The sequence below is a fragment of the Microcaecilia unicolor genome, chromosome 13 (assembly GCF_901765095.1).
Source record: "Microcaecilia unicolor chromosome 13, aMicUni1.1, whole genome shotgun sequence".
Taxonomy (NCBI): Eukaryota; Metazoa; Chordata; class Amphibia; order Gymnophiona; family Siphonopidae; genus Microcaecilia; species Microcaecilia unicolor.
This window is the reverse complement of record NC_044043.1, coordinates 957,478-983,965: the sequence shown is the minus strand read 5'-3', so window position 1 is coordinate 983,965 and position 26,488 is coordinate 957,478. Positions and strand designations below refer to the sequence as shown.

The following is a 26,488-nucleotide window of genomic DNA, read 5'->3' as shown; positions in this document are numbered from 1 at the left end:
GCTCTGACGCATCAGTGGCAGGGAGGACGCGTGATGACACCTCCGTCCGCGCCTTCCTCATCCTCCATCCAGTCCCGGACGCCGCTTTTGTCCTGGTGCATGCCGGGAGTTGTATAGGCAGTGGCTGGTATGAATGAGATCATCTGGATCACTTTGGGTGACGTGGAAAACGGGTGTGTGGGAGAGGGTCCACGCAAGGGCAGCAAAAGTGCATAGAGATAAGGCAATAATGCACTTAGAGGATCACTGAAACGTGTCTTTAGAAGGTGACTGAAATGGCAATTCCATTATACTCAACTGATAGTCCCTATCAAACCTTCCGACAGCGAAACAAGGAGGAAGATTGTCCTTCTGTGCGACCCGTCCGACGTCGGTTGCCCCCTAGTACGCAACGCATACGCTTGTTGTCATGGCGCCGACGTAAGCCTCCTGCTAGTAATGTGTATAGAACCGGTACCTGGCTGTTTGTTACTTTTGCATCTGCCTTCAGCTTCCTGTGTGTCACGAGAGGGAGGAAGGAAGGAACTTAATGAACGTAAATAAAGTCTATAGAGGTAAGTGGAATAAGAAAAAAAGCGGTTGGCTGTGGTCCCCGCTTCTTCCGCCTTCAGTAACTGCTTTGGTATTTGAAACTGTATGTTTACTGGCTATTCAAAAAGTGCACTGCCAGTTGCAATTGCTCTGCTTCTGTGCTATTCATATGGTGCCTTTAAAAAAGCAGTTCTAGTGCAAATTACTGAGCTAGATGTGCATCTGTAATAATCTGGATATTGCATTTATATTCAGTGCTGCTGACTACACATATAGTGGCACTGAATGTATGTATTTTAAAATTTGGCCAGTATTAAAAAAAAATACGCTGACTACTAAGTGTGAATATTGACTTATTGGTAGAGCAGTGGTCTTTATGATCATTCACAAGTCACTTCCTTTGCCACAGGTACAGTCTTGGATTATGACCCATCCAGACACAGAAAAATAACTACTATTCTTGAATGTACACTGCCTTGATAGCTTTGGGGCTTGCGTGCTTGAAGCAAAGCAGCACATGCATAATACAGTGCAAGGGTCTGGGATGCAAGAAATACATGCAGTTAACCAGAGCGTGCACTTAACCGTTGTGACTCAAAGAAGCTTGACATCTGATAAACATATGTACAGTACACAGTCTCCGTTAACTGACGTTAGGTTTACTTGAAGTAGTCAGTCATAGTCCTCTGTACACTATTGTGTCTGTGAGTTCCGTAGACTACATCTGCCAGACAGTAAAAACTATCATAGCACTGACATCCAGGGGCCTCCAGATAGGCCCGCACGGTGTTGAGACTCTCCTGCGCTCTTGCAAAAGTGACAGGAGGTTGTTGAATTTCATCAGCGTGTGCCTCGCTGCTCATTTCATCATCTGTTTAATCATCAGCCGTTGTCTGCATGTAGGCGCATATCTGGACATCAGTGCTGTCATCAGCTGTTTGTAGATCGTAATCAACAGCTGCGTAGTGATGAAACTCAGGTAGACACATTGGAACGTTGCAGGAGCAAATTATTATATTAGATGTCCTGGAAAAGGTGAAGACAGATCAAAATGGGCTTCAAAGGCACCTCAAATAGTTTTTTTTTTTATTTGTACCCCGCGCTTTCCCACTCATGGCAGGCTCTATGCGGCTTAGGTACTTATTTGTACCTGGGGCAATGGAGGGTTAAGTGACTTGCCCAGAGTCACAAGGAGCTGCCTGTGCCTGCAATGGGAATCGAACCCAGTTCCCCAGGACCAAAGTCCACCACTCTAACCACTAGGCCACTCCTCCACTAGTTGGGAATTAAAGCCAGTGCTTCAGACTTCTATAGTCTGTCCCGAAAATGGCAGGCAGGTCAAGCTCAAGTATGTATATTTTATATCACGTTTATATCATATGCTATGAGTGTGTGTGATGTATATCTCTGTGGGGGAGGGAAAGACAGTTGAAATTGAGAGTAAAATGTAGTTAACATTATGGTTAGATTGTTTAATCATGCACTGATAACAAATGTGATTGTGTTCAGGCCATAATAATAAAACAACTGTTCGCACTATGGGGCTTTTTTAGTAATTCAGACCTACCGCACGGTAAAAGGTCACTACCATGGGACTTGCTGAGGCATGCCACGATAGTTTGGCCAGCAGTGCACACTACTCCCATGGTAATTTTTTTTTTTATTTTAAACGTGGGAGGTTTGTCTGGGGGCAGAGAGTAGGAGGTGTCCCTGCTTTAATCAAGTAGCGTGGACACATATCCAATTACTGCAGACATAGAGACGTATTTTCAAAGCACTTAGACTTACAAAGTTCCTTAGTAACCTATGGAACTTTGCAAGTCTAAGTGCTTTGAAAATGACCCCTCTAGCGTGGGAGCCCTTGCTGCTTTCTAAATAGGCAGCAGTAAGGGCTCTCGGCTGTAATGGCCACTTGCTAATGGGAAAATAGCATATGGCCATTAAAAAAAAAATTAAAAAAATACTGCAGACATTTTTCAGCCCTGCTAGAAAGTGATTGGAGCGCGCAGCAAAACCATGTGCCGGCTACTTTCTAGCACAGCTTGATAAAAGGACCCTTATTGGCATGGTATTGTGGCATCATATGTAACTGCCTATATGTCATAGGCGTGGTGACAAATTGCGACTGCCCTGGTTCTGATGCCAGTGTTTCAATCATGAATGCGTGTAACCTGTACAGAATGGCAGATGCAGTTCTGGTCGCCTTGTTGAGGCACGCTGGATGGACTGCTATCATTTACTGTGAAATTCTACCCTTTATATATTATCTGGCATATCTATATTAAAGTTATCATTCATATTTTTAGAAAGCTTATCAAATTTGTTATTTTGGTAACAATCTACTTTGGGTTTTTTTTTAAATTTCTTTGTATTTTTAAGGCCTAGTAACTGCTGTGTCTTGTGTACTTACCCCTGCAGAGAAATGCTAAAAGATGGCTGGAAATATTCAGCATCCTAGTACTCTGTTAAATGCAAAGGACTTAGGGATATCGCATTCATCTCATGCTCAGTTTGTACCAGGTAGAAGGTCGGACAAGAATAATCTGAGGAATCCTCCACGTCTACAGACACAGGTAGCCTTGGATGAAAATCTGTTAATGCATCACTATTACCATATGTGAGAGTAATATTGATGTACTTCTTTTCCCTCACTGTTTTGCTGCTATCCCCCGTTTACTAAGCTGTGCGCTAATATCAACACAGTCCATTCACTTTGGGCTGTGTCTGCATTGCCGCCGGCAGCTGCAAGCACGACTTAGTAAACAGGGGTATGTGTGTTGGTGTCAGTTTGTCCTCTTATATCATAAGGTGTTCTTTTACTGTGAAATGTACATGGGGTAATTTTTGCTTAGTTTCAAAGTCTGCAGATAACTTTTACATATGGATGTTATGCCAGTTTTCAAATTGAAAGAACACATGCAAATTCACTTTTCAAATTGCCTCCATAAAAGGTACCTTTAAACACTTGTATCTTCTTTTTTTTTTGCATGTACTGACCAAAACAGTGCTCATAATTTTGAAAATACAAAAGTACATGCATTGTTTGAATGCCCACCGTAACTCAACTCCCAAGAATGTCTACACTAAATGCCAGTAATAGTAAGCTATTGTTGGCACTCAGGGGTGGGCAATTTTTAAATAATATATTTTGCTAGTGAAACATTTTGCTTGCAAAAATAGTTTTGAAAATTGCCATCCCTTTGTCCTCAATGACTGTAAATTCCCTTACTCCCATGGTACTGTGTGCTTCCATAGCATCCCACAGATCAATCCAGAGACTGGTGGGTTATGTCCCTCTGCCAGCAGGTGGAGACAGAGAGATATGTGGTCATGTGTAGCCACTCAAACCTCAGTATTCTCTCTATGTAGCAGGTGGAAGGTACATAGCTCTGCAGCTCTGGATTGGGGCTCCTCACCCGTTCCCTCGGGCTGAGTTGAGCGTCCCTTAGGGGGTTGAGGGCTCACTGCAGTGGTGAGTACGGTACACCTGGTGGGGCCAGGTACCTACCTCGCCCCCCCCCCCCCCCCCCCCCGTGGAACCCCTTGGCAGCCTACGTGAGTCTGCCCACAGTGGATTCCTTAATCACTGCAGTCACTAAGAAGACTACACTGCCAGTAGAAGGCGGCACAGCTCTTAAGGAACCTCAGGATAGGAAGTTGGAGTCTTCGTTGAAGATGTCTTTCAAAGTGGCGGCATTGTGTATGCAGGCTTCTGTCTGCGGTTCCTATGCGGCCAGAGCATGTCTGTCCTGGGTGCAGAAAGCGGCCTCACCGGAGGAGCTCGTGGAGTTTTTGCCTTCTCTTAAGGCGGGCCTAGCTTACCTGGCGGATTTGCTTTATGATCTCCTTCGAGCCAAAGCTAAGGGGGTTTCGCTTTCAGTAGCGGCTCGCCGCTGGCTGTGGCTTCGTCAGTAGTCTGCAGATACAGCGTCTAAATCTCATTGGTGCGTTTGCCATTCAGAGGCAAGCTTCTGTTTGGGGAAGGTTTAGACCAGATTGTCAAGGATCTGGGGGATTCTAAAGGCCACCGCTTGTCTGAGGATAAGCCTCGTAATGGTTCCCGTGTGGGCGGCTCATGGTCCCGATTTAGGGATGCCTGCCAGTATCGTCCGGGTAAATCTTTCCTCAGAAGCAGCAGCCGTTTCGTGGAGACAGCCACCTCGGTGGCGCTTCTTCAAGACCAGCCACTGGAGCTCGTCCCCAATGATGGGGTATTGGCTCATCTCCCGGTGGTGATAGGGGGACGTCTGTCCCTTTTCCTCGGAGGATGGGTTGAAGTGACATCAGACGAGTGGGTCTTGGAGGTCATCCGAGATGGTTACAAACTGGAGTTTTATCGAACCCTGGCAGAGTTTTTTGTGGAGTCTCCTTGCAAGGATCTGCAAAAGGTAGCAACGTTCAAGGAAACTTTAAGAAATCTGGTCCAGCTCAGAGCAATAGTTCCTGTACCTCTGGAGCAGCGAGGTTTAGGCCGCTACTCCATTTACTTCGTGGTAGGCAAGAAAGGGGGATCATTTCATCTGGTACTCGATTTAAAGGGTGTGAACAAGGCCATACGGGTACATCATTTTCGGATGGAAACTCTTTGGTCTGTCATGGCCACCGTTCAGCCAGGGGAGTTCCTTACCTCACTCGATCTCAAGGAAGCTTACTTGCACATCCCCATTTGGCCGCCTCATCATCGATTTCTGCGTTTTGTGATTCTGGGCCAACATTTTCATTTTCGGGCTCTGGCTTTCGGAATGGCGACTGCGCCCCGCACCTTCTCCAAGATTATGGTGGTAATTGCGGCTTATTTGCAGCGAGAGGGAGTGCAAGACGATTGGCTGATAAGGGCGCCTTCCTTCCAGGAGAGTGTGCAGGCGACGGACAGGGTCGTCAGTTCACTGCGCTCGTTGGGTTGGATAATCAACTTGGACAAAAGTCAGTTACTACCTTCTCAATCCCTAGAATATCTCGGAGTGCGGTTCGATACTCGATCGGGCACAGTGTTCTTGCCGGTCAATCAGAGACTGAAGCTCCAGTCTCAGGTGCGGAGTCTATTGGGGCTTCAAGCGCCCAGGGCCTGGGATTACGTTCAGGTGTTGGGCTCCATGGCAGCCACACTGGAGGTGGTTCCGTGGGCCAGGAGTTGCATGCGGTCTCTTCAGAGGTCACTTTGAGTCAGTGGTCCCCCTTGTTGGGGGATTACAGTGTTTGCCTTCCCTGGGACCTGTCGACCAGGCTAGCGATGCGGTGATGGCTTCGCTGTGACAAGCTGGAGATCAGCATGCCCTTGGCAGTCCCGGACTGGGTGGTTGTGACTACGGATGCCAGCCTATCAGGCTGGGGAGCCCATTGTCTGGGTCAAGCAGCGCAGGTGTTGTGGACCATGGAGGAAGCGTCCTGGTCCATCAACCGTTTGGAGCTGAGGGCAATTCATCTGGCCCTTCTGGCTTTTTGGTCGATTCTGACAGGGAGGCCGGTTCGAGTTCTTTCCGACAATGCGACAGCGGTGGCTTATGTCAGCCATCAGGGGGGCACCAGGAGTGCTGCTCTGGCCAAGGAGGTGTCCTTTCTCTGTCTTTGGGCGGAGGAGCGCTTTCCCCTGTTATCAGCAGCTCACATAGCGGGGGCGTTGAATGTCGAAGCGGATTTTTTAAGTCGTCACGTACTGGACAGGGGGGAGTGGGAGCTCTCCGGGTGTTCTCGATTAATCACGTCCAGGTTGGCAGTTCCTGCAATAGACCTCATGGCTCGAGGAATCAATGCGAAGGTTCTGCAATTTTTCATCAGAGGCAGGGATCCCCTCTCTCAGGGGATCGATGCTCTGCTTCAGCCGTGGCCCCTGTCCGACCTCCTGTATGTGTTTCCGCCATGGCCCATGATAGGCAGGCTAATAGGTCGTGTGGCTCGTCACCCTGGTCGTGTGATTGTCGTGGCTCCGGATTGGCCCAAGCATCCGTGGTACGCAGATCTGGTCTGTCTTCAAGTTGACAATCCTTTGCGGCTGCCAGCTCTTCGGAGGTTGTTATGTCAGGATTCGGTCGTTATGGCCTGGCTCTTGAGAGGGCAAGACTGAGGGAAAAAGGCTATCCAGACAAAGTCATTGCTACTATGTTACGAGCTAGGAAGCATTCCACTTCTATGGCTTACGCTCGGGTGTGGTGAACCTTTGTTGTGGTGTGAGGCAGCAGGGCTGACTGCAGCGTCAGCTTCGGTGGCCGCTATTTTGGCCTTTTTACAGGATGGCCTTGAGACGTGCCTGTCCTTGAGTTCAGGTAGCAGCCCTAGCGTGTTTTAGGAGTTGTCTTCAGGGATCCTCGCTGGCCTCGCACCCGGATATCATTTGTTTTCTGCGAGGGGTGAATCATTTACATCCGCCGCGTGCCTCAGTTTTTCCAACCCGGAATCTTAATTTGGTGCTGCAGGCCTTTCAGCGGCCGCCTTTTGAGCCTCTCTCTCTGTTATCACTGAAGTACTTGACATTGAAAATGGTGTTTTTGGTCGCTATTTCTTTGGTGAGGAGAGTTTTGGAGCTGTAGGCCTTATCCTGTAGAGATCCATTTCTCCGTTTTACGGAGGCAGGAGTTACACTGCAGACGGTTCCTTTTTTGTGAAAGGTTGTTTCGCGATTTCATGTGAATCAACAGCTCTGTCTTCCTGCTTTTCGGAAGGAGGACTATCCTTCGGAGTTTTGTGCTCTAAGATGTTTGGACGTGAGACGGGTCTTCATCAGGTACTTGGAAGTCACTAATGACTTTTGTTGTTTGGGTCATCTTTTTGTGCTGTTTGCAGGTCAGAAAAAAAGGCAGCAAGCCTCTAAGGCCACGGTGGCTCACTGGGTTCGAGAAGCAATTTCTTCAGCTTACTTTGCTTCAGGCAAAGATCCTCCCGCTCAGTTACGGGCACATTCCACAAGAACGCAGGCGACCTCTATGGCAGAGTTGAGGTTAGTTTCTATGGAGGAGATTTGCAAGTCGGCAACTTGGTCGTTTGTGCATACCTTTTTGAAACACTATTGAGTGGATGTTTGTTATGGTTTAACGAAGGTTGGAGCGAATCTCTTTACTTGCTGTGAGCTGCATGAGTTCCTCCCGCGATTACGGTTTCAGGGTAGTAGGAGTATTTCTGAAGTCAAAGAAATACGATTTAAGTGGGGAAGATCTATGTAGTTTTGGTATCGACAATACTGAGGTTTGAGTGGCTACACATGACCACATATAGTGAACCTCGGAAGTTCTCTCTATCTCCACCTGCTGGCAGAGGGATATAACCCACCAGTCTCTGGATTGATCTGTGGGACTAATGGAAAGAAAATGATCAGGTAAGAACTAATTTTACCATCTCTTTTTTGTTTGTTACTGCCTTTTAACTTACTGTTCTCATTGGCTGTGCCTACGATATATGCAATGCTCTTTTTTTTTTTTTTTCATCAGTTCAGCAGAAGAAGCGATGTGTTGAATAAATCAGACTTTCTTTTCTGAGCCCCTCCATTTCCCTCCTCATAGAAACCACAAATCTTGTTTTTTTTTAGTGAGTGTATTCCTTCTGTCATATACATGTTTGCTCCTAAATTATATCTAATACAGCTTGTTTAAATTATTGTTAAGATGCTTATGTTGTATATAAGTACTTCAACTATACATTTCTTTTATTGATACAGCTACAATTCAACAGAAATGTTCCAGCCCATCCATCCAATTTAGCAATCAGATATCGCACTCCTGGACCGATTATAATAGAAAAGCTAACACAGTCTCATTCTGAAGATCATTTTCAGCAGAAAGATGATGTTGATGTACACAGCTCCAGGAGTTCTCTTCCTTTTTCTGTTGTGTCTGAGGAGAGACTTAACTTGGCTGTTCAAATGGCAAAAAGAGATGTGAAAAGGAAACGTCTGGAAGGAAAACTGAAGCATGATGTGGCCAAAAAGTCTCAAGAGAAACCTTCAAATCTTCCCGTATCTAAAGAGAGTGCACATAAAATACCTGGAAATATTGCAGACAGTAATAAATCAAAAACTGAAGAACATTTTAGAAACGGGCAGCAGCTACCCTCGGAAGTTACTGACTCGGGAGCCAAAGTGTATGTTTATACTTCAGATGGTGGAGCTCTACATCCTGCTTTTTCAGACTCCCCTCCCACCCACGATCCAGGGCCAGGACCTAAGATGAGCCTTCATAAGGAGAGTGACAGAAGTGTGCGGGAGGTTCGACGATTACAAAAAGAATTAAGCAGGTACATCCGGAAGATAGAAGAACTGGCTAAAAAAGGTAAAATGAGCACAGAATCTGTGTCTCCTGCTTCACTAGCAGCTCTACTCTTTATTATTTAGGGGCATTATAATGGAGGAGTAGCCTAATGCTTAGAGCAGAGGTGGGAGGGCCACATCAGTGCCAGTACTATCCCTGGCGGACCTCACGTTATGTAATGTCAGAACTGGAAATGCATAGAGACGTAAACTGTGATAAGTAAAATTTTAAATAAAAATAATGGAAACAAACTGCTAGAATGCCTATTCTGAAAATGTTTGCAAAATACATTATTTAAAATTTCTAAAACTCTTGTTAATGTTTTCTGTGTGTACTTCTTGTGGTCTCATGTGCTGCATAAAATTCAGTGATGGTCTTAGAGCAATAGACTGAAAACCAGGGAATTGTGGTTCAAATCCCACGATGATGCTTAGGACCTTGGGCAAGTTACTGCTTTGTCAATTGCCACATAAGGCAGCAGGCAATAGAACCTGGCAGGAGAAATTTATATTCTGCAACTTTAAGTCATATTTTATCACTATCTCTTCCATCATCGTAATTCATTGCTTTTGAATTGAGCTTTCAGCGTAGTCATTCTCTTCTTGCTCGAGTCCTTAAAATGGTGTTGTACAATAAGACACCTATAGCTTGGAACTTAGTGTTCCCCGGACTAAAATCAGAAAGTTCTTATCTGTGTTTAAGAACTAGGATCAAACCTTGTCTGTTTTCATTGGCCTTTGGCAAAGGGTAACTTTGTTCAGATTCTACTTCTCTGTCTGTGTTTTCCTGATATGTTTGCTGTTGACTTGTATTCAAACCCACTATTTTGGGTGAATAATATATGCATATCTGTATTTTTTCTCTTAAAATACTGTCATTTTTGGATCGTAAACCACATTTAGATTCATATAACAGAAAGCAGTATATCAAGTCGGTAAACCAAACTAAAGAACTTTCCATGATAGTGTACAGATTTTTAACAGCTCTCAGGCTATTGGCTTAGAAAGATCAGGGAGTAGAAGGCCTATGGGAACTGTTGTAAGAAAATGTAAGCGAAAATTCATTTTTTTTCAGAGAGATCTGAGGAGGTTTTGGATCCAGATGAAGAACGCAGAGATTGCGTTAGACGGCAAGAACAAAGCATCCGATCTGCTAGAATACTGTATGTGCTTCAGCAGCAGGTGAGACTCGTGGGCTGCTTTTTAAACTTTGTTTTATTGTAATCAACAGGTGGTGGTACACAGTTCTGTTAATGTGTAATTGAAAAGACATAATGCAACATAAAAAAAAATCTGTTGCACTCGCATCAGGACCAGCAAAAGATATTCAAAGCCCCTGTATAAATCTGTGAAGCTTCTCTGCATATCCAATACCTGTCTCAAATGTTATTATACTTGTCCCTTAAAGGCATATATGACTTTCACTATCAGATACCATTTAGAGGGGAAGTTATCAATGCGAGCTACCGTAAAGACAGGTTATTTTACTACAAGTCATGCTATTTTAGTACAGGTTCCTGTTTTGTGCAGTGATACCCAGTGCTAAAATAGTCCATCTTAACGGTAGCCTATGTTGATAACTTCCCCCCCCCTTAGAGAGCTATGTCTTTCAGTGTTCCACATACACTGTAGACCCCATACAACATTCTTCAGTATAACACAGAACTGCGTATAATGTGTTCAGGGGTTGGACTGCATTTTTTTTTTGTTGTTATTACATATTACACTACGGACCCAATATAACATGGATTCATTTATAAATTAGTCAGATATTTTGTACCCCACTGTCTGTATTATACAGGGTCTACAGTGTAGCTGCAATTGTATGTCTCGCAGCATAGATGTATTGCTTAGCAAGAAGTTTAACCTAGGCTGAGACAACAGTGTCCTTCCAGTACTGCAATAGACGTATTGTTTCTAGGCAGTATGAATTCCCTGGTCTACCTCTTTATAAATACACCACTAGGGGACAGATCTTCTAAATTTATGTATTTATTTATTAGGATTTATTTACCATCTTTTTGAAGAAATTCACTCAAGGTGGTGTACAGCAAGAATAAGTCAAACATAAGCAATAGACAATTACAGCAGTAAAAATATTCAAACAACAATACAAAGTATGGCATAGTATGCTACATTACAATGCCAACACAATACGCAATAAAACATTTTAATAGACATCATAGGGTGTAAGCAAAGATAGAACATGCAGCTAGATAAGATAGAGTAAGAAAATAAGGAACTAGTTAAAGAGAGTTGCAAATGAGGTCCGAAAGTTGCTTGAACATTATCTTGGCTAGGGTGGAATAGATAAACATGTCCTGCTCTAATACGTGCAGCCGATTATCATTTACTTCTTCCGTTAAAGGCCTGGTTGAAGAGCCAAGCTTTCACCTGCTTCCTGAAGTAGAAATAGTCTTGTGTTAAGCAAAGCCTTTCAGGGAGTGAATATGCAGGATGTTCCTCAATTGCCTGTAGCTTTGCCAACACAGTGGAGAGGCTTCCCAAAGAAATTCTAATACAAAGATTGTGTTTAAGTGTGATGAAATAGTCTAATCAGGAATGCCGCTCATTTTAGAAAGGACATCCAACTCAGAATGTGGACGTCTCAGTCAGTACATCACAAATGGACATCCTTCTCATATGTATTTTTGAACAGGATACAGCCTGTTGTAAAATACATGCGAGAGCCGTTGTACTAGAAACATCCAGCATGAACATCCATTTTACAAACTGAACAGGGCAAAACAAGGGACATGGGTGTCGATGTGGCAGCAAAGGAATGTCTATATTATAAAATGGCCACACAGACATGTATGTGCAGAAATGGAGTAATAGTTAAAGCAGCCAGCTGAGAGACATTGCTGGTTGAAGTCCCACTGCAGCTTTTGTTTTTTCTTTTTTAAATTGTGAGCAGTCCAGGGATAGAAAAATACCTACTGTGACTTCCTTTTTCTCCATTCAGTGGAGAATCAGAGCACCATTCTGTAACCTGGACATGACAAGTGCCAGGTCTAAATAGGGGCGTCAGTCTTTTTAGACTTGGATGTCCCTTTCCCTGATCCGAGTTGGACTCCATGGTCCCTCCCTAGTCCTGCCCAAAACACGCCCACACCACTCCTCTCTTGCTATATGGACATACTGCAGGGGAGGGAGGGGGCCAAGCTTGAACTCAGAGGATAACCTTGCTAGTGCCCGTTTCATTTGTGTCAGAAACTGGCATGTTTTACTAGTTTCACTATAATTTGTATCCAAATATCAGTGACTCAGTGGTTATCTGAGATTCGAACTATATCTCTAAGTGCTATACATTCTAACTCTCCCATCTTATGTTTTAGACTTTTTACATTTGCATACGAGCATATTTTTTGTTTCTGTTTATAGCCTGCCGAGAAGTTGACGGGATAACTTGGAATCTGTCAACTCTGTTTGTGTTTTACTTAAAGGCATTTGAACAACTTTTACATTTCTTGCAACCTCTCTATCAACTTTCCTGTTATATTAGCATCCTTCAAATATACCTTACTCTGAACCACGTGCTGCTGAGTAACTGTCAGCTTTCCCTATTTTCTAGATTAAAAGCTGCTGTAGCTCCTTTTATTTCTTAACTAGGCAGCAGCAAAGAGTATGGCATAAACTTTCTTAATGTCCAGTTGCACCAGTCAGCACAATTGGGTTGTGTCCCCCTTTCTATTAGCATGTGGAGGAAGAGAAACTGATTTCTTCCAGCGACATCATCATTATTAGGGCTGGTGCTCTCTGGGAAAACGCCAGTGTTTTCTTTACCTCTAGCAGATGATAGCTGGACCCAGGCTTAGCTCCCAGTCATGCAGGCTAATACCGCATCACTTGGTAGAGCCTAATAACATCGTTCCCAGTGCTTTGGTCCAAGGACCTGCCTTTGTAGAGTGCGGAGTTTAGCTTCACAATAGAGGTGTGCACAGGGACGTAATCTGGTTGCCATTCTCACCCATCCCCAGTCATTTATGTTCCTTCCTCATCCCTGTACCCAACCTGCTTTAAGAAATCTTGAAAATTCAAACAAAACATAAAATGAGTCCTGTAACTTGTTAGAATTTAACACACAATAGCATAACTTTGTTAAATATGCAAGAAAAAAACTTCTTAATATGGATTGCAAGAAAACTATTATTTCAAATAATGTAAAAATAATAAACCATGTACAGAGCCAAAGCTCAGTTCTGTAGGGTATTTTTCCCCTGCACCATCCAAGGACATGTGTTTACATGCACTAGCCTTCCAGTTATCTCCTGGGAAGGTATGTAGGAGCATGCCTCGAACCATGGAGGGAAGTTTGATACTGACCGATAAGCTGTTCTTACTGAATGCCCACAAAGCCCCTCGTCATGAACATATGTGACCTGGATAGATGGCGTGTGATTGGTCCATGATGGTCACCTGTGGATTCGGAGGGGAGGGCCAAAGTTGGGCATGAGAGAGAGAGAAAGAAGGAGAAGGGAAGAAGATTTCATGGTGATTCATCTCTCTCAGGAGCTAGAGATTGATTTGCCTGAACACTTGTGAACTTTTATCTCTGTGCTGAGCACTTCACAAGGTCAAGTTCAGAAGCAGCTCTGTGGCTTCCCCAGAAATGTGTAACTGACTGCTCACTATGCAAGGACATTGGGCTAACCCTGACCATAGAGACTCGCAGGAGACATTCCTGCTACAGCATGAATAGGGAGGAGCCAATTCATCACCCCATGTGGACTCTGAAGCTATGGACCGAGAGGGTGAGATACAGGACTTTTCCTCTAATGCTCAAGTTTAGTTAGTTTTGTTTTTTGCCTGTGAAGGACTGGTTGTCTTGGGCCTGTGATCTTTAGCCTAACTTTTCTGCTAAGTTGGTAATCTCTTCTCAGGATATATTATAGTTGTGTAGTTACATATATACATATATATTTTTTTTCATATATTTATTGGTGTAATCTTTAGTATATATATTTTCCACAGTTCTTATTTTTGTATTTACTTTGCCATATTGCTTTTTCTTTTTTTTTTATATCTATAGTAAATAATATATTTCCAGTTTTGTCATTATTCCTTTCATTGATGGACAGCCTAACACAAACTTAAGGGCTAAATTAGGAGCTGGTCATCCTTAGCCGAATGAGTCCAGAGTAATTACCGTGTGAGTGATTTTCTGATATATAACAGTGCCTACAGTTCCATTCTACTTTTCTTTATTGTTCAGTCTGCAACTGAAAAAGAATGCTCTGATGATGTGTTAGTGACAGGAGTTCTAAGCAGGGAGCAGACAACATATCAGTTTCAGCCACACGTGAGACCTCTGTTGCCAGAAAGTAGCAAGAGATGAGCAGAATTCCTTGTCTGAGCTCGATATGTTTGTATTCACTCTGTCAATCAATGAAGCTGTTTCCTGGTTCTTAATTAAGTCTCCAAAAAAAAAGTGTCTCTGATTCTTCTCATTTTGGACATTTTGTTGGCGGTTTGGCAAGTGGCTGCACTTTGACTATAGCTTGATCTGCTGTCAGTGTTCGCAGTCTGTTTATTGCAGTCAGCCTTGGATCCAGCAATGTTGCTTCCAAGTGTGTCTCTGTAATTGTAAAATAGCAATCCAGGTGATGTGCAAGGTGATTCTTTAAGGATGCTATCACATGACTGTCTGAGCATGCAGTTGTCAGATACCATTTCAGCTGATATTTTTGTTGGGACCACAAGATGTAGTGAATGTTTAGTATCTGTCAACAGTTCTTTATCGTCCCTTCAAATGGTTCCAGCGCCATAATAATTTCTGCCAGCAAGGAGTCATCAATTTTGCACTGTTTGTTTGCACCTGGTTCAGTGGCAATTACACACAGTTCCTCAATATTCTCTGCCACAGATTTCAGCAGAGAATTTCCACTGAGTTGACATGCACTGCTTGAGTGTTTTCTTCGGTGAACAGTTGACTCTTCACTTGGGGCCTCTTTTACCAAACCGAGCTAGTGATTCCCAGCGCGGTAATGCCGACAAAGCCCATTCACTTTGAGGCCCTAGTTAAGTGTAACACACCTTGCACAATGTTATAAGCTCGCTCATCTCACAGGGGAGGTCATTTGGATCAATTTCAGCTTTTAATGGCTGGAGTCCATGAAAGAGTATGAGATTGCGCAGATCATAATTTCAGTCTATCCAGACCATCTTGAAGTGCTGCTTTCGTGTTAGCTGCGTTATCAATCAGATAGATGAGACTAGGTCAGTGAACATTATATGCTGCCAAAATGCTCGAAACAAATTGATGAATATTCTCACCAGTTTTTCAGTGATCTCCCTCATTGCCAAAATTGCTGAATACATGCACCAGTTTTTGTCAAGGTGAGCTCCTCTTTTGAATTTTTTTTTTAATAGCTGAGGTGTTGGCATCAAGTTTCCAAGTCGAGGTGTGCACGAGGACATAATCAATATATTCAACTTTAATGATGACCCCACTTGCCAAGTCCTTATCCAACCAAGGCCTTAACTCTTTCATATATGCAGATGATGTCACAATATACATTCCTTACAAAACCAAACTGACAGAAATCACCAATGAAATCAAACTCAGCTTGAACATCATGGACTCATGGGCAAATGCATTTCAACTAAAACTGAACAAAGAAAAAACACATTGAGGCATATTTTCAAAGCACTTTGGGAGGCTAAGTTCCATAGGTTTCTATGGAACTTTGGGAGGCTAAGTGCTTTGAAAATGAGCCTGATGGTCTCATCCTCTCATCCCAACACAACGCGGACAACCCCACAAGTATCAACACCCCAGATCACACCCTTCCTATCTCAGACAGCCTGAAAATCCTTGGCGTTACAATGGACCGTAACTTAACACTAGAGAGCCAAGTGGCATCCACAACAAAGAAAATGTTCCACTCAATGTGGAAACTCAAACGCCTGAAACAATTCTTCCTGAGGGAAACATTTCACAACCTGATACAATCAATGGTACTAAGCCACGTAGACTACTGCAATGGAATTTATGCGGGATGTAAAGAACAAACCTTAAAGAAACTTCAGAACGCTCAAAACACGGCAGCTAGGCTTATATTTGGAAAAACGCGATTTGACAGCGCCAAACCCCTCCGCGAAAAACTACACTAGCTCCCAATCAAAGAATGCATTGCCTTCAAAATCTGCACCCTGGCTCACAAAATCATCTACGGTGAAGCCCCAAGATACATGACAGACTTGATCGACTTACCAATTAGAAACACATCCAAATCTACACGAACTTATCTAAATCTGCACTACCCAAGCTGCAAAGGACTTAAATACAAATCAACTTACGCATCCAGCTTTTCCTACATAAGCATACAACTGTGGAACGCATTACCAAAAGCCTTGAAAACGACGTACAACCACCTAAACTTCCGGAAATCACTAAAAACTAACTTGTTTAAAAAGGCATACCCTACTGATGCAACGCCTGATCTCTGCAACACAACCAAACTAAAGCACGTAATGGACATAACACAACTCTTCTGTCCTACGATTCTCTAATGTGGCTGTGCCACATGAACTTTATCTTACCACAACATCACTTTGTATTTGTTCACACCGGAGTCTGCAAACGCCTCTCTGGTACTATGTAAGCTACATTGAGCCTACAAATAGGTGAGAAAATGTGGGATACAAATGTAACAAAAAAAATAAACCTGGTCGCTATCCCCATTCGCTTCCAATTCATCCTCTCCCGTCCCCATTCACTTTTGATCCACCCCTTCCTATCCTCGCTATCGTAATGACTTGTTTTGTTCCTATTCCCACAGATTCCCATGAGTTTCATGTCATCCCCATCCACGCTCGTATTCCACAGCCCAAAGTCATCGCTCACGGGCATTAACTGGTGTGTTCTTAGCTTATTCCCTGTGGGGCCTTTGCCATTGGGGGTTGTGCTTCCCCTCTCCCACCTCCAATCTTTTGTACTTCCTTCTGGGGTTACCCCTACCAGGCTTCTCGCAGCTCCAGACACTTAAAAAAAAAAGCTGGCCGGGCTGCTTGTTGTAACCTTATTCCCTTGTTGTCAGGAGAATAAGGCTAGTTTAAAAAAAGAAGAAGACGTTCAGTGATGTAAAATAAATATAACACCAAAGAACTGACCAGGGTCTGCTTCAGGCACAAGGTGCAGGCTCTTGCACACCAGCCACGTGGCCAGGCATGCCATCCAGTTGGTGCTGCACTCCCTATGGGAGGTAGTGGCTGAGCACAGCAGCTGGCTCCTTTTGCTTGCAGCTTGATGGGCTGTTTCTGATGGCAGAAGCACCTGAAGCTGCTTCTGTCTAAGGTAATCAAATTGTTAAATGACAAGCAAATTATGAAAAATTTCTGATTTTATAATGTGGTGTTTAATTTGAGTTACTATACCCCTGATGAAAATATCTTCAAAACATGGCCAAGATTCTTGGACTTTGACTTGATTTGTATCCATAGTTTTTGTGGTCAGGGACAGTTTGGAGCTTGGCAAAACTCTTTATAATCGCTGAGATTTTATGTCTGCCGTTGAACATGAAATTGTGCTCAGGCAAGTTTGTTTTACTTCTGCTTTCAATCAACAGGTTAAAGAAATTCAAGCAGACCTTGAGAAATTAAGTCCTCATAAAATCAAGCACACCAAGAAGGTAAGAAATATTAGTGGCTGCTATTTTTGCTGTAGCTCCTTGAAAAAAGTGGTTTCCTTTCAAAAAATTTCTGTTTATAGAGCATTTGTATTCCACATCTACTATAATAAAACTCACCCTCAACGTTCTGAGGACACTGACGTCAGTGAAGCCAAGCCCTGACTTCCTTCAAAAAGGTTCGAAGGTTCGTGGGGGTGAAGCCACCAAAATCGCTCTGGGCCCCGCCCTCGAGGGCGGAGCTATGGCAGAGCAACGAAGGGGTTGGCAGGGAGGGAGGCGGGGGGGGGAAATTGCTCCGGGCCCCGCCCTCGCGTCAAACATCATGACGGGGGCGGAGCTATGGCAGAACAACGAAGGGGTTGGCCAGGGAGGGAGGGGGAGGGTGTTGGCGACGAAAACCTTGTTAGAGGCCGTTTCATTTGCTCAGAAACGGGCCTCTTTTACTAGTTATTATAATATTTGCCAACCTACTATAGCTTGAGTTAATGTTGAGTCCATTTGTACTAAGAGCCTCTATCACTGTTCTGTGGAATTACTATGATTAAAGTGTTGTTCTTTATATGTCACTGACGTTTTGATGATATGCTACCAAAAATGTTCTTTTTATAGAATTGAGTGTTAATCTGATATTATTGTTTGATGTTTTAACCAGTCTCTCGCCATGTCTAGACTGGCAGCTGCTCACAGAGCTGCAATTCGGGCTTTGCAAATGTTTGTCACCCAGTTTAATGACCAGACAGAGCTACAAGTCCCCGCACACTACAAGGAACTGGGCCAGTTGATTCGCCAGCTATCCCTCTGTTCTGCCAAACTTGATAAAGAATCGGACTCTTATCTTTCTGACACAATCATCTCCATTCTGCAACAAGTTGAGGTATGGAAAGTGTTTCACCTACAGAGTTGGTGTTTTGAAAATCTGGATTAAAATAAACCTGTGTGTGGCTAGTATGTCAGACTTCGGAGGATGTATTCATTGGTCTCTGGGGACAAATCTGTGTTTAGACTTTGCATACATACCAGATTCTGGAGAAAAGTGTGATCTGTGGCTTTGGCTGAGGATTGTTGTGATGAGTGGGCTAGGCAGCAGTGAAGGTTCGGGTTGTGGGAGGGAGAGGAATGGGAATATCCGAGCACTCTACCAAAACCCTCATCCACACCCTTGTCACCTCTCGTTTAGACTACTGCAATCTGCTTCTTGCTGGCCTCCCACTTAGTCACCTCTCCCCTCTCCAGTCGGTTCAAAACTCTGCTGCCCGTCTCATCTTCCGCCAGGGTCGCTTTACTCATACTACCCCTCTCCTCAAGACCCTTCACTGGCTCCCTATCCGTTTTCGCATCCTGTTCAAACTTCTTCTACTAACCTATAAATGTACTCTCTCTGCTGCTCCACAGTATCTCTCCACACTCGTCCTTCCCTACACCCCTTCCCGTGCACTCCGCTCCATGGATAAATCCTTCTTATCTGTTCCCTTCTCCACTACTGCCAACTCCAGACTTCGCGCCTTCTGTCTCGCTGCACCCTACGCCTGGAATAAACTTCCTGAGCCCCTACGTCTTGCCCCATCCTTGGCCACCTTTAAATCTAGACTGAAAGCCCACCTCTTTAACATTGCTTTTGACTCGTAACCACTCGCCTCCACCTACCCTCCTCTCTTCCTTCCCGTTCACATTAATTGATTTGATTTGCTTACTTTATTTATTTTTTGTCTATTAGATTGTAAGCTCTTTGAGCAGGGACTGTCTTTCTTCTATGTTTGTGCAGCGCTGCGTATGCCTTGTAGCGCTATAGAAATGCTAAATAGTAGTAGTAATAGTAGTAGTAGATAAGATTATAGCTATTGTATCTTGCCATGATGAGAGTCTTTCAAGATTTTGGTGTGTTTTTTCTGCTATTAATATTTTTACAAATTGTACACAGCTTTGCTGTACATCACATTAAAAGTGGTATATTAAGCTTTTAATAAACCATAAATGAAGGCTGATGGGTAGAAGCCCAAAGGAGTAAGACTATCTTGGATATGCACTTTATAAAACAGATTCTAAAAAGCACACAGGCAAGCAGTCTACAAGAATCAGAACAGCAAAAAAGAGGAGCAGACCCATGTAGAAAGATAAAGTAATATTTATTCAATGCAGATACATAAAACAGCCTATAGTTTGCTGTTTTTATGTATCTGCATTGAATAAATATTATATTTTTCTACATAGATCTGTTCTTTTTTGCTTTTATAAAACAGGTACGTTGTCACTCTTGGAATACCTTCTTGCCAATCAGGTTTTCAGCATATATGAATCTCATGCATATTGATTGTGGATATGCGACTTGGGAAACACTGCATTAAACTACAGCTAACACTCCACATGAACCTACACTGCAGTTATTCTAATGCTCTGTACATTATGGTTGCACTATAGTTATTTTAGATCGGGGGTTTTCAACCCAGTCCTCAGGACACATTCGGCCAGCCAGGTTTTCAGGATATCCACAATGAGGTAAATTTGCATGCACTGAGAACCCTTTCTTCAGACAATGCAGATATACTGTAAGGAATGAAGGAACATCCTAATGGTTAGGACAGCAGGCTGACAACCAGAGAAGCCAGGGTTCAAATCTCACGTCTCCCACTGATGCTTCTTGTGATCTTCAGCAAGTCATTTCACCTTCCATTATCTCGGATGAAAACTTAGTTCATAAGCCCTCTAAGGTAAAGAAATAACCTACTGAAAGGTGAGAATTTGGATTTGGATTTTATTAATTCTAAAATTCAAATCCAGTATAAAAAAGAAACAACAAAACAACAACAAAAAGTTAGTGCTTTGCATGTACAGAGGGTCTGGATTATCTGACGTACAGTACGTGGGATCGACTGGTGGTTAGATAATCGAAAACTTGGGTAATACAGAAAAAGTAGATGAGGGATAAAAGAGGCATAATGCATATTTCAAAAGAGGAGACAGTAGGGAGGAAGTGATGTCACCCATGCAGATGGCAGCTTAAGCTGTTAGCTCTGGGGCAACTTTCAGGGAATTTATATGTGGCAGCTCCCATCGGCAGTGCCTGGCTGCGTTTCCTGCCTGTCAAGACTGTTTTGAAGGAAGGCAGTTTTATGTTGTCTCAGGAGAAGCATCCCCTTATGCCAGGGTCAGCTGGGATGACTTTGGTACAGAGCACGCACCAGGTGCGTGCAATGGCGGCTGGCGTGGTGGCTCTGCTGAGTCCGGTGGCACCTCAGGAAATAGAACCCACCCCTTTTCACGCAGAGATGAGTACCTGGTTCCAGGTAAGATCAGAATTACAGGACAGATTTGAAGAGTTGAAAAAGGAGGTGGGTGAGATTGGCAAATTTGTGGACGTGACTGAAGTGCAGATTGAAGCACAGGGGGACAATTTGGAGCATCCTCATACTCGATTGGGCTAGTTGGAACAGCAGTACGAATCAGCTGAGTTCATATTAGAAGATTTGGAAAACCGCTCTCTCTCCTGCAATATCCACCTGCGAGGGTTGCCGGAAACAGTAGTGGAGACGAACGTCCTGGAAGTAGCAGGCCTGATCCTTGCCAAATGCTTGCATCAAGAGGGGGAAACCTCAGCAGTGCAACCGTCCCCCATTGACGGAGCATACAGAATGGCGAGCACCTGTTCAGCTAATCTACCCTAGGATATGGTGATCTGTCCGCATGAGTATGTGGATTGGGAGTGGGTGATGTGTTGTGAGCTGGGATGCAGTGGAGGTCATGCTAGTTAAGTGACAGGAGTATAAAAAGTAGACACGCCTGCTCAGGTACTTCCAAATTCATTATCGTTGGCTCTTCCCAATTGGTTTGTCCTTCACAGTAGGTAGCAAGTCCTACTCAGCGACGATGGTAGCTGTTGTTAAAGATCTGCCGGGCTGCTAACCAAGGCTGAAACGGCAGCCTCTACATATTCTGTCTCATCGCAGAAATCCCCACGGCAGGTGGGTGGCAGCGAGTGTCAAAAGCAGGCAAGCATACTTAAACTGTGGCTTCTGTTTTCTTTGAATTTTGACTTTTATAGACATGATGTTCTCTGTTGCTTCTTTATGGGGTTTCCTTTTGATGAGCATGGTTGGGAGTGCCACAATGTTAATATTTTCTTAAAATAGAGTTCATTAGGTTCCTTGATTGTTGTTAACCCTTGGGGTCACTTCTTCCTCTTAGGGCCCGTGATGATTTTGTGGGATCCTTTACTTCAGGTGGTTGGGATGGGGGCAGGTGGCATATGGGGGGGGGAGGGGAAGGGGGAGCTAGAAATGAGTGGTGGGTGAGAGTCTGTTGTTGTATGGCTGTTGTGCTGAGTTTTGACGGTTTTCCACAGTCACAGACGGAGATAACTCAATTTTGTAGCTATATGGTGCCGTTGGGTGTTCTTTTCTTTTTCCATAGTCATTTATGTCTACAGTTTTTGACCTACAATGTGCGGGGGCTTAACTCCCCGCATAAGCATCAGCTGTTTTTTAAGGAAGCCCAACTGGTTCGCATGGATAAGGGATTCATGCAAGAAACTCATTTACTTCCTTCACGTACACATCTTCTCACGCATCCTGCATTACCCCGTGGTGTTCCAGGCGTCCAATTGGAAACGTAAGAAAACTAACGGGGTAATCATTCTTATCCATAAGAGGGTACATTGTGTACTACGCGCCATACATTCTGATCCTGAAGGCAGATTTCTTATGGTTAAAGCTGAGTTAAGTGAGCAATTGTATACCTTAATTAATATCTATGCACCCCATGCTAGATAGGGTTTCTTTTTCAAGCTGCTGGAGTCTAGAATTCTGGAGTTTCAGGAGGGGTTTTTAATGATTGGTGGTGACTTCAACTTGACCTGTTCCCCTCTGGTAGATAATTCTTCGACTACAATTCAGTGTGCTAAGAGTGATGGAAGTCATTTTCAAGGATTTATGCAGAGATTGGGGTTGAAGGATGTTTGGTGGCTGTACCACCCGGGAGAACGTGACTATACTTTTTATTCGACCTTATATGCACATTGACATGTGGTTGTTGGAATGTTGGGGTTGTCCGGCTGCTACTACGGTTTCCATCAAACCCCGGGTCTGGTCGGACCATTCACCAGTGGCCCTGAACTTGGTGTCCACAGGAAGGCCGGCAGGGCTCCTCCCCCTGCCTCGGAATCATCTGTCACCCCCCGCGCTATGGCCCCCTTGACCCCCCCTTCTGTGAACCTGTCGACCCCCCCCCCCCCGGACCGCCAAAAACCGCCCCCCGCCGCCGTTGTGGACTACCTGTGCTGACGGGGGACCCAAACCCCTGACAGCCGAAGTGTTGTGCCCGTCGCATTCCTTCCTCAATCATCTTCTCTGCAAGTTTCAATGCGCGGTGGCTCACCTTTCTGCACAGGTTTTAGAGGAGGAGGTGTGTGATTATAATTGCTCAGCTCCCATCTGGTAAAGCACCTGGACTCGATGATTTTCAAACTTGTTCTATAAGAAGTTTGTTCACATCTTGGCGGGTCCTTTGGCCCGATTGTATAATGCGCTCCTGGGTGAATCTCACCTCCCCCTGTCTTTACAGCAGGATGAGTTTTATGAACGCAGGTGGAATACCATCCTGGATGCCACCGTTGGACTCGGCACATTGGCAGCTTATCTATATCCAACTCTAAGGGTCTCAATTGCATCCAGCTATATATAGAACATGGATACAAAATGTTGTTCCAATGGTACTACTCCCCTTCCTGCCTGTATAAGATCTTTGGACCAGGCGCTGGACTATGCTGGCGTGGTTGTTTGAAGGAGGGTACCTTTGTTCACATCTGGTGGACCTGTCCTAAGGTTGGTGTCTTTTGGGCCATGGTATCTACTTCAGGACATTCTGGCGGTCCCATTGTCCCCCCTACTGTCCTTGGATTGTTTGCTTAATGGTAATCCATGCTCCCTTCCTCCAGAGTTACATCAGTTGGAGGCTGCCATTGTGACTTTGGCCCGTCTTTGTTTAGCATAGTTTTTACTGACTAAGATTGATCATCTTTATTTAATGTCTAAATTGACTGCATTTAAGAAAGATCGGATGGGTCATTTTTTGACGGTCTGGCGGCCCTATCGCAAATGGCGAGGGTTCTAATGATTTACCCTTATTTGATTGAACTGCTCTGGTCTCCCCTGGGGTGGGGGGAGAGGGGGATGTTGGTGAGGTCTATGGTATTACTTAGTTATGGAGGTGTTGGCAATCAGCCTGTGTATTACTGTTCAATAGTTTAATAAAAGTTTTAAAACAGTAACAAGAGTTTACAAGCTTAATGTGCCCAAAAATCTTCCTTAGTAATGCTGCATTTTTAACTAAATGCAACAAACACCAAGAAAGAGAGAGAAACCCATGTGCATCTCATTAACAACACTGTGACGTCGCTTAGGTATTTCGGATAAGCAAAGGTCAGATAAGCGAGAGACTGCAGTATGTATCAATTTTGTAACTATTAATTTAGTATGTAATTACTTCTGGAAATACAAATTAAAATGTATTTTAAATTGAGAAATATGTTTTCTCTTAAGGATTTAGACTCTCTCATAGAAAAAAAGCTAACACCCAAGAAAATGAAGAAATCTGTCTCAAGAGTTCAGAACAGATCTCCTCCTGCCAGGCAGTTGTTCCCAGTCAGGCAGCGGAATGCGTCTCCAAGGAGAGGGAAGAAGGCGGCCATCCTGAAAGAGCCAGAGCCATCTGCACAGACAGATCTGGTGGTCACAGAACGACTCCTTGCTGGTAGGTGATTTAAGGATTTAAAGCAGTGTGGTGGTCCTTTTCCTTCTTATTAGTTTTTTAGTTCTTTCCACCGACAAACACAGTTCAGTGCCCAGCAAGATCCATCTTCAAGGAATAGATAGACTAAAAGATGTAACATTGATTATCTCTCGCCACAGGTTTGTTTACAATCGCCCCAGTTTGCTGTTTCAGTTCTTGATCTGCTGACAAGGGCATCTTCCAGGTGGTCAATTCCTTTTCTGTAGCTGCAGGGCAATGCTCAGTCAGTATGATGCCCATACTAATCTCAGAAATAAGATCTTCAAGTCGCCAGGTGACGCCTTGAATATCATCTTCTTAATGAAATGGTTGTTAAGAAGTTGATGCTTGTGGAAAATGTCAGATTGACGGTACTGAAACTGAAGATTTCTGTTTAGGAACAGATACAGCACAGGGAATGGTAGGACATGTCTCCCCCTCTGCTATAACTCCACTTGCTTTGTTTCTTCACCTCTGTAATCCTAGAGTGCAGAAACTGACAACCGGGGTATAAGAAGTGGTTCTAAAGCCCAATTGCAATTCTATATATCTGTATTTTTGCCCAGTAGGTTTGGGTGACCAAGGAAGCCTGCTCTGCGGATATCTACTGTACAAGGCATATTAAGACCTGTACAGTTGTGTATTGTATGTGCTATTATTGTGCAGCTAAGGGGAGTTGTAACTTCACTGCAGCACAGATACATTCTCTAGCAGCAGCTGGCTGACATCATGCATGTGTTTATGACATCTGGGAACAAAATCTTTTTATGAAGGCTTATAAATGACCAAAACATTTCTGCGAAAGGATGTTGCAATAGAGCTGTTTCAGCAGTAGGTTGCTGCCTTTTAAATCATGTCTCTGATGTTTATGCCCACTTCTATCAAAAAAGGATAAGAGAAACCCAAGAGAGTAGCTTATGAAGCAGTGATAATACTTTGTCTTCACTGGAATAATGTGTTTATTTCTGATCTGTGTACACCACTGCCACTATAAACTTGTTTGCTGTCTGCCTTTGTTTAAAAAACACCGTTAAAGAAAAGTCATCTGGAGTTGAGAAGTGGATACATTGTATGTTAGGAGGTATATAGGAGGTCATTTTAGAAGTTTCTACATGGAGATTTCAAATAGGTGCTTTTTGGATGGGGTGAAAATGTATTTATTTTTACAGTGGGAAGTCACGTATATTTTACCAAATTCCCGTATCAGATTTTTTTTACTAGTTCCAAGAGAAACACTGGTTTCATAGATGTTTGTTTCAGCCAGGGCTTTAAATGGGGGATGAAAAAGGTAATTTCCCCTAATCCACAACTTTTTATCTTTGCCTGAAAAGATTTTTAAAAAACAACCCCTGTAGCAGCTTTGTTAGTTAATTAGTGCCACATATCTGTGAAGCCCCATTTTTTAAAGTAAAATGTAGAGATTGGAATTGATACATTCAGGTCAGGGTGCACATGTATTTGCCTGCAGTGGCAGCCATTTAACAAATATACACGTTGAGAAAATTGAGCGGTACAGACCTGGCAAACTTCCACATGGGAGGTGTGATACTCACTTACACATGGAAATGGCAACACTTCATATGTAGCTGTCCCATGTACCTAAACATGTAAGTAGTGAAGCCACAGTTGATTTGTTTCATTTCAGAGGTGGACGTAAAACTACATGAGATTAAGAGGAATGACTCCTTTAATCACTCATGTAAAGCCCTGGCCAAAACAAGAATTAAAAACACACACACACACATTTTGTCATTGAGCAGATGTAGAAATAGACCTAGAATTTTTACCCCATTTATTTATTTATAAATATAAAAATATTTATAAATATTTTTAAAAAATGGTATTTGGGTGGTGGGGCTAGTTCTGGGCAAGACTTCTACGGTCTGTGTCCTGAAAATGACAGATACAAATCAAGGTAAGGTATACACAAGAAGTAGCACATATGAGTTTATCTTGTTGGGCAGACTAGATGGACCGTGCAGGTCTTTTTCTGCCATCATCTACTATGTTACTAGGTTACTATATATGTATGTTACTATTTATTTATTAGGATTTATTTGTCTCACCTTTGTGAAATGAGGAGTGTGTGTAGACTTTAGTCCTGTCCAGACCACATCCAAACCATGCCCCCTTGAAATGTCTAGTGTAAATAGCAGCTTTCAGAAATGCTGGTAATTGCATGTAGAAATCCAAATAAGGCCTATAAAGTAACCACCCTTGTTTTTTGGAGTCTGACCACTATTTACATGTGAGTGCAGCACTTGTACATTGAAGTGGGCAAAATCCTGACTTTCATGTATGTCACTGAGTGATGCTGCATTTTTTTTCTTTC

General features: G+C 43.5%; 2 protein-coding genes across 5 annotated transcripts in view; one reads left to right on the top strand and one right to left on the bottom strand.

Moving 5' to 3' along the window:
- Positions 1 to 110, bottom strand: part of LOC115456837 (thioredoxin domain-containing protein 17-like) — a 531,330-nt gene extending 531,220 nt beyond the window's left edge. The window contains exon 1 of the mRNA XM_030186164.1: positions 76 to 110. Coding sequence (XP_030042024.1) covers positions 76 to 101 — 26 coding nt within the window. The 5' untranslated portion in view covers positions 102 to 110. The remainder of the gene's footprint in view (positions 1 to 75) is intronic.
- A 78-nt stretch (positions 111 to 188) lies between these two features.
- The window catches only part of LOC115456709 (protein moonraker-like), a 118,848-nt gene continuing 92,548 nt past the window's right edge, over positions 189 to 26,488 (top strand). For all 4 annotated transcript variants that reach the window (XM_030185962.1, XM_030185961.1, XM_030185960.1 and 1 more), the window contains exons 1-7: positions 189 to 554; positions 2,950 to 3,104; positions 8,177 to 8,786; positions 9,840 to 9,946; positions 17,335 to 17,397; positions 18,050 to 18,271; positions 23,928 to 24,138. In XM_030185962.1, the coding sequence (XP_030041822.1) occupies positions 2,964 to 3,104; positions 8,177 to 8,786; positions 9,840 to 9,946; positions 17,335 to 17,397; positions 18,050 to 18,271; positions 23,928 to 24,138 (1,354 nt within the window). In that variant the 5' untranslated portion in view covers positions 189 to 554; positions 2,950 to 2,963. The remainder of the gene's footprint in view (positions 555 to 2,949; positions 3,105 to 8,176; positions 8,787 to 9,839; positions 9,947 to 17,334; positions 17,398 to 18,049; positions 18,272 to 23,927; positions 24,139 to 26,488) is intronic.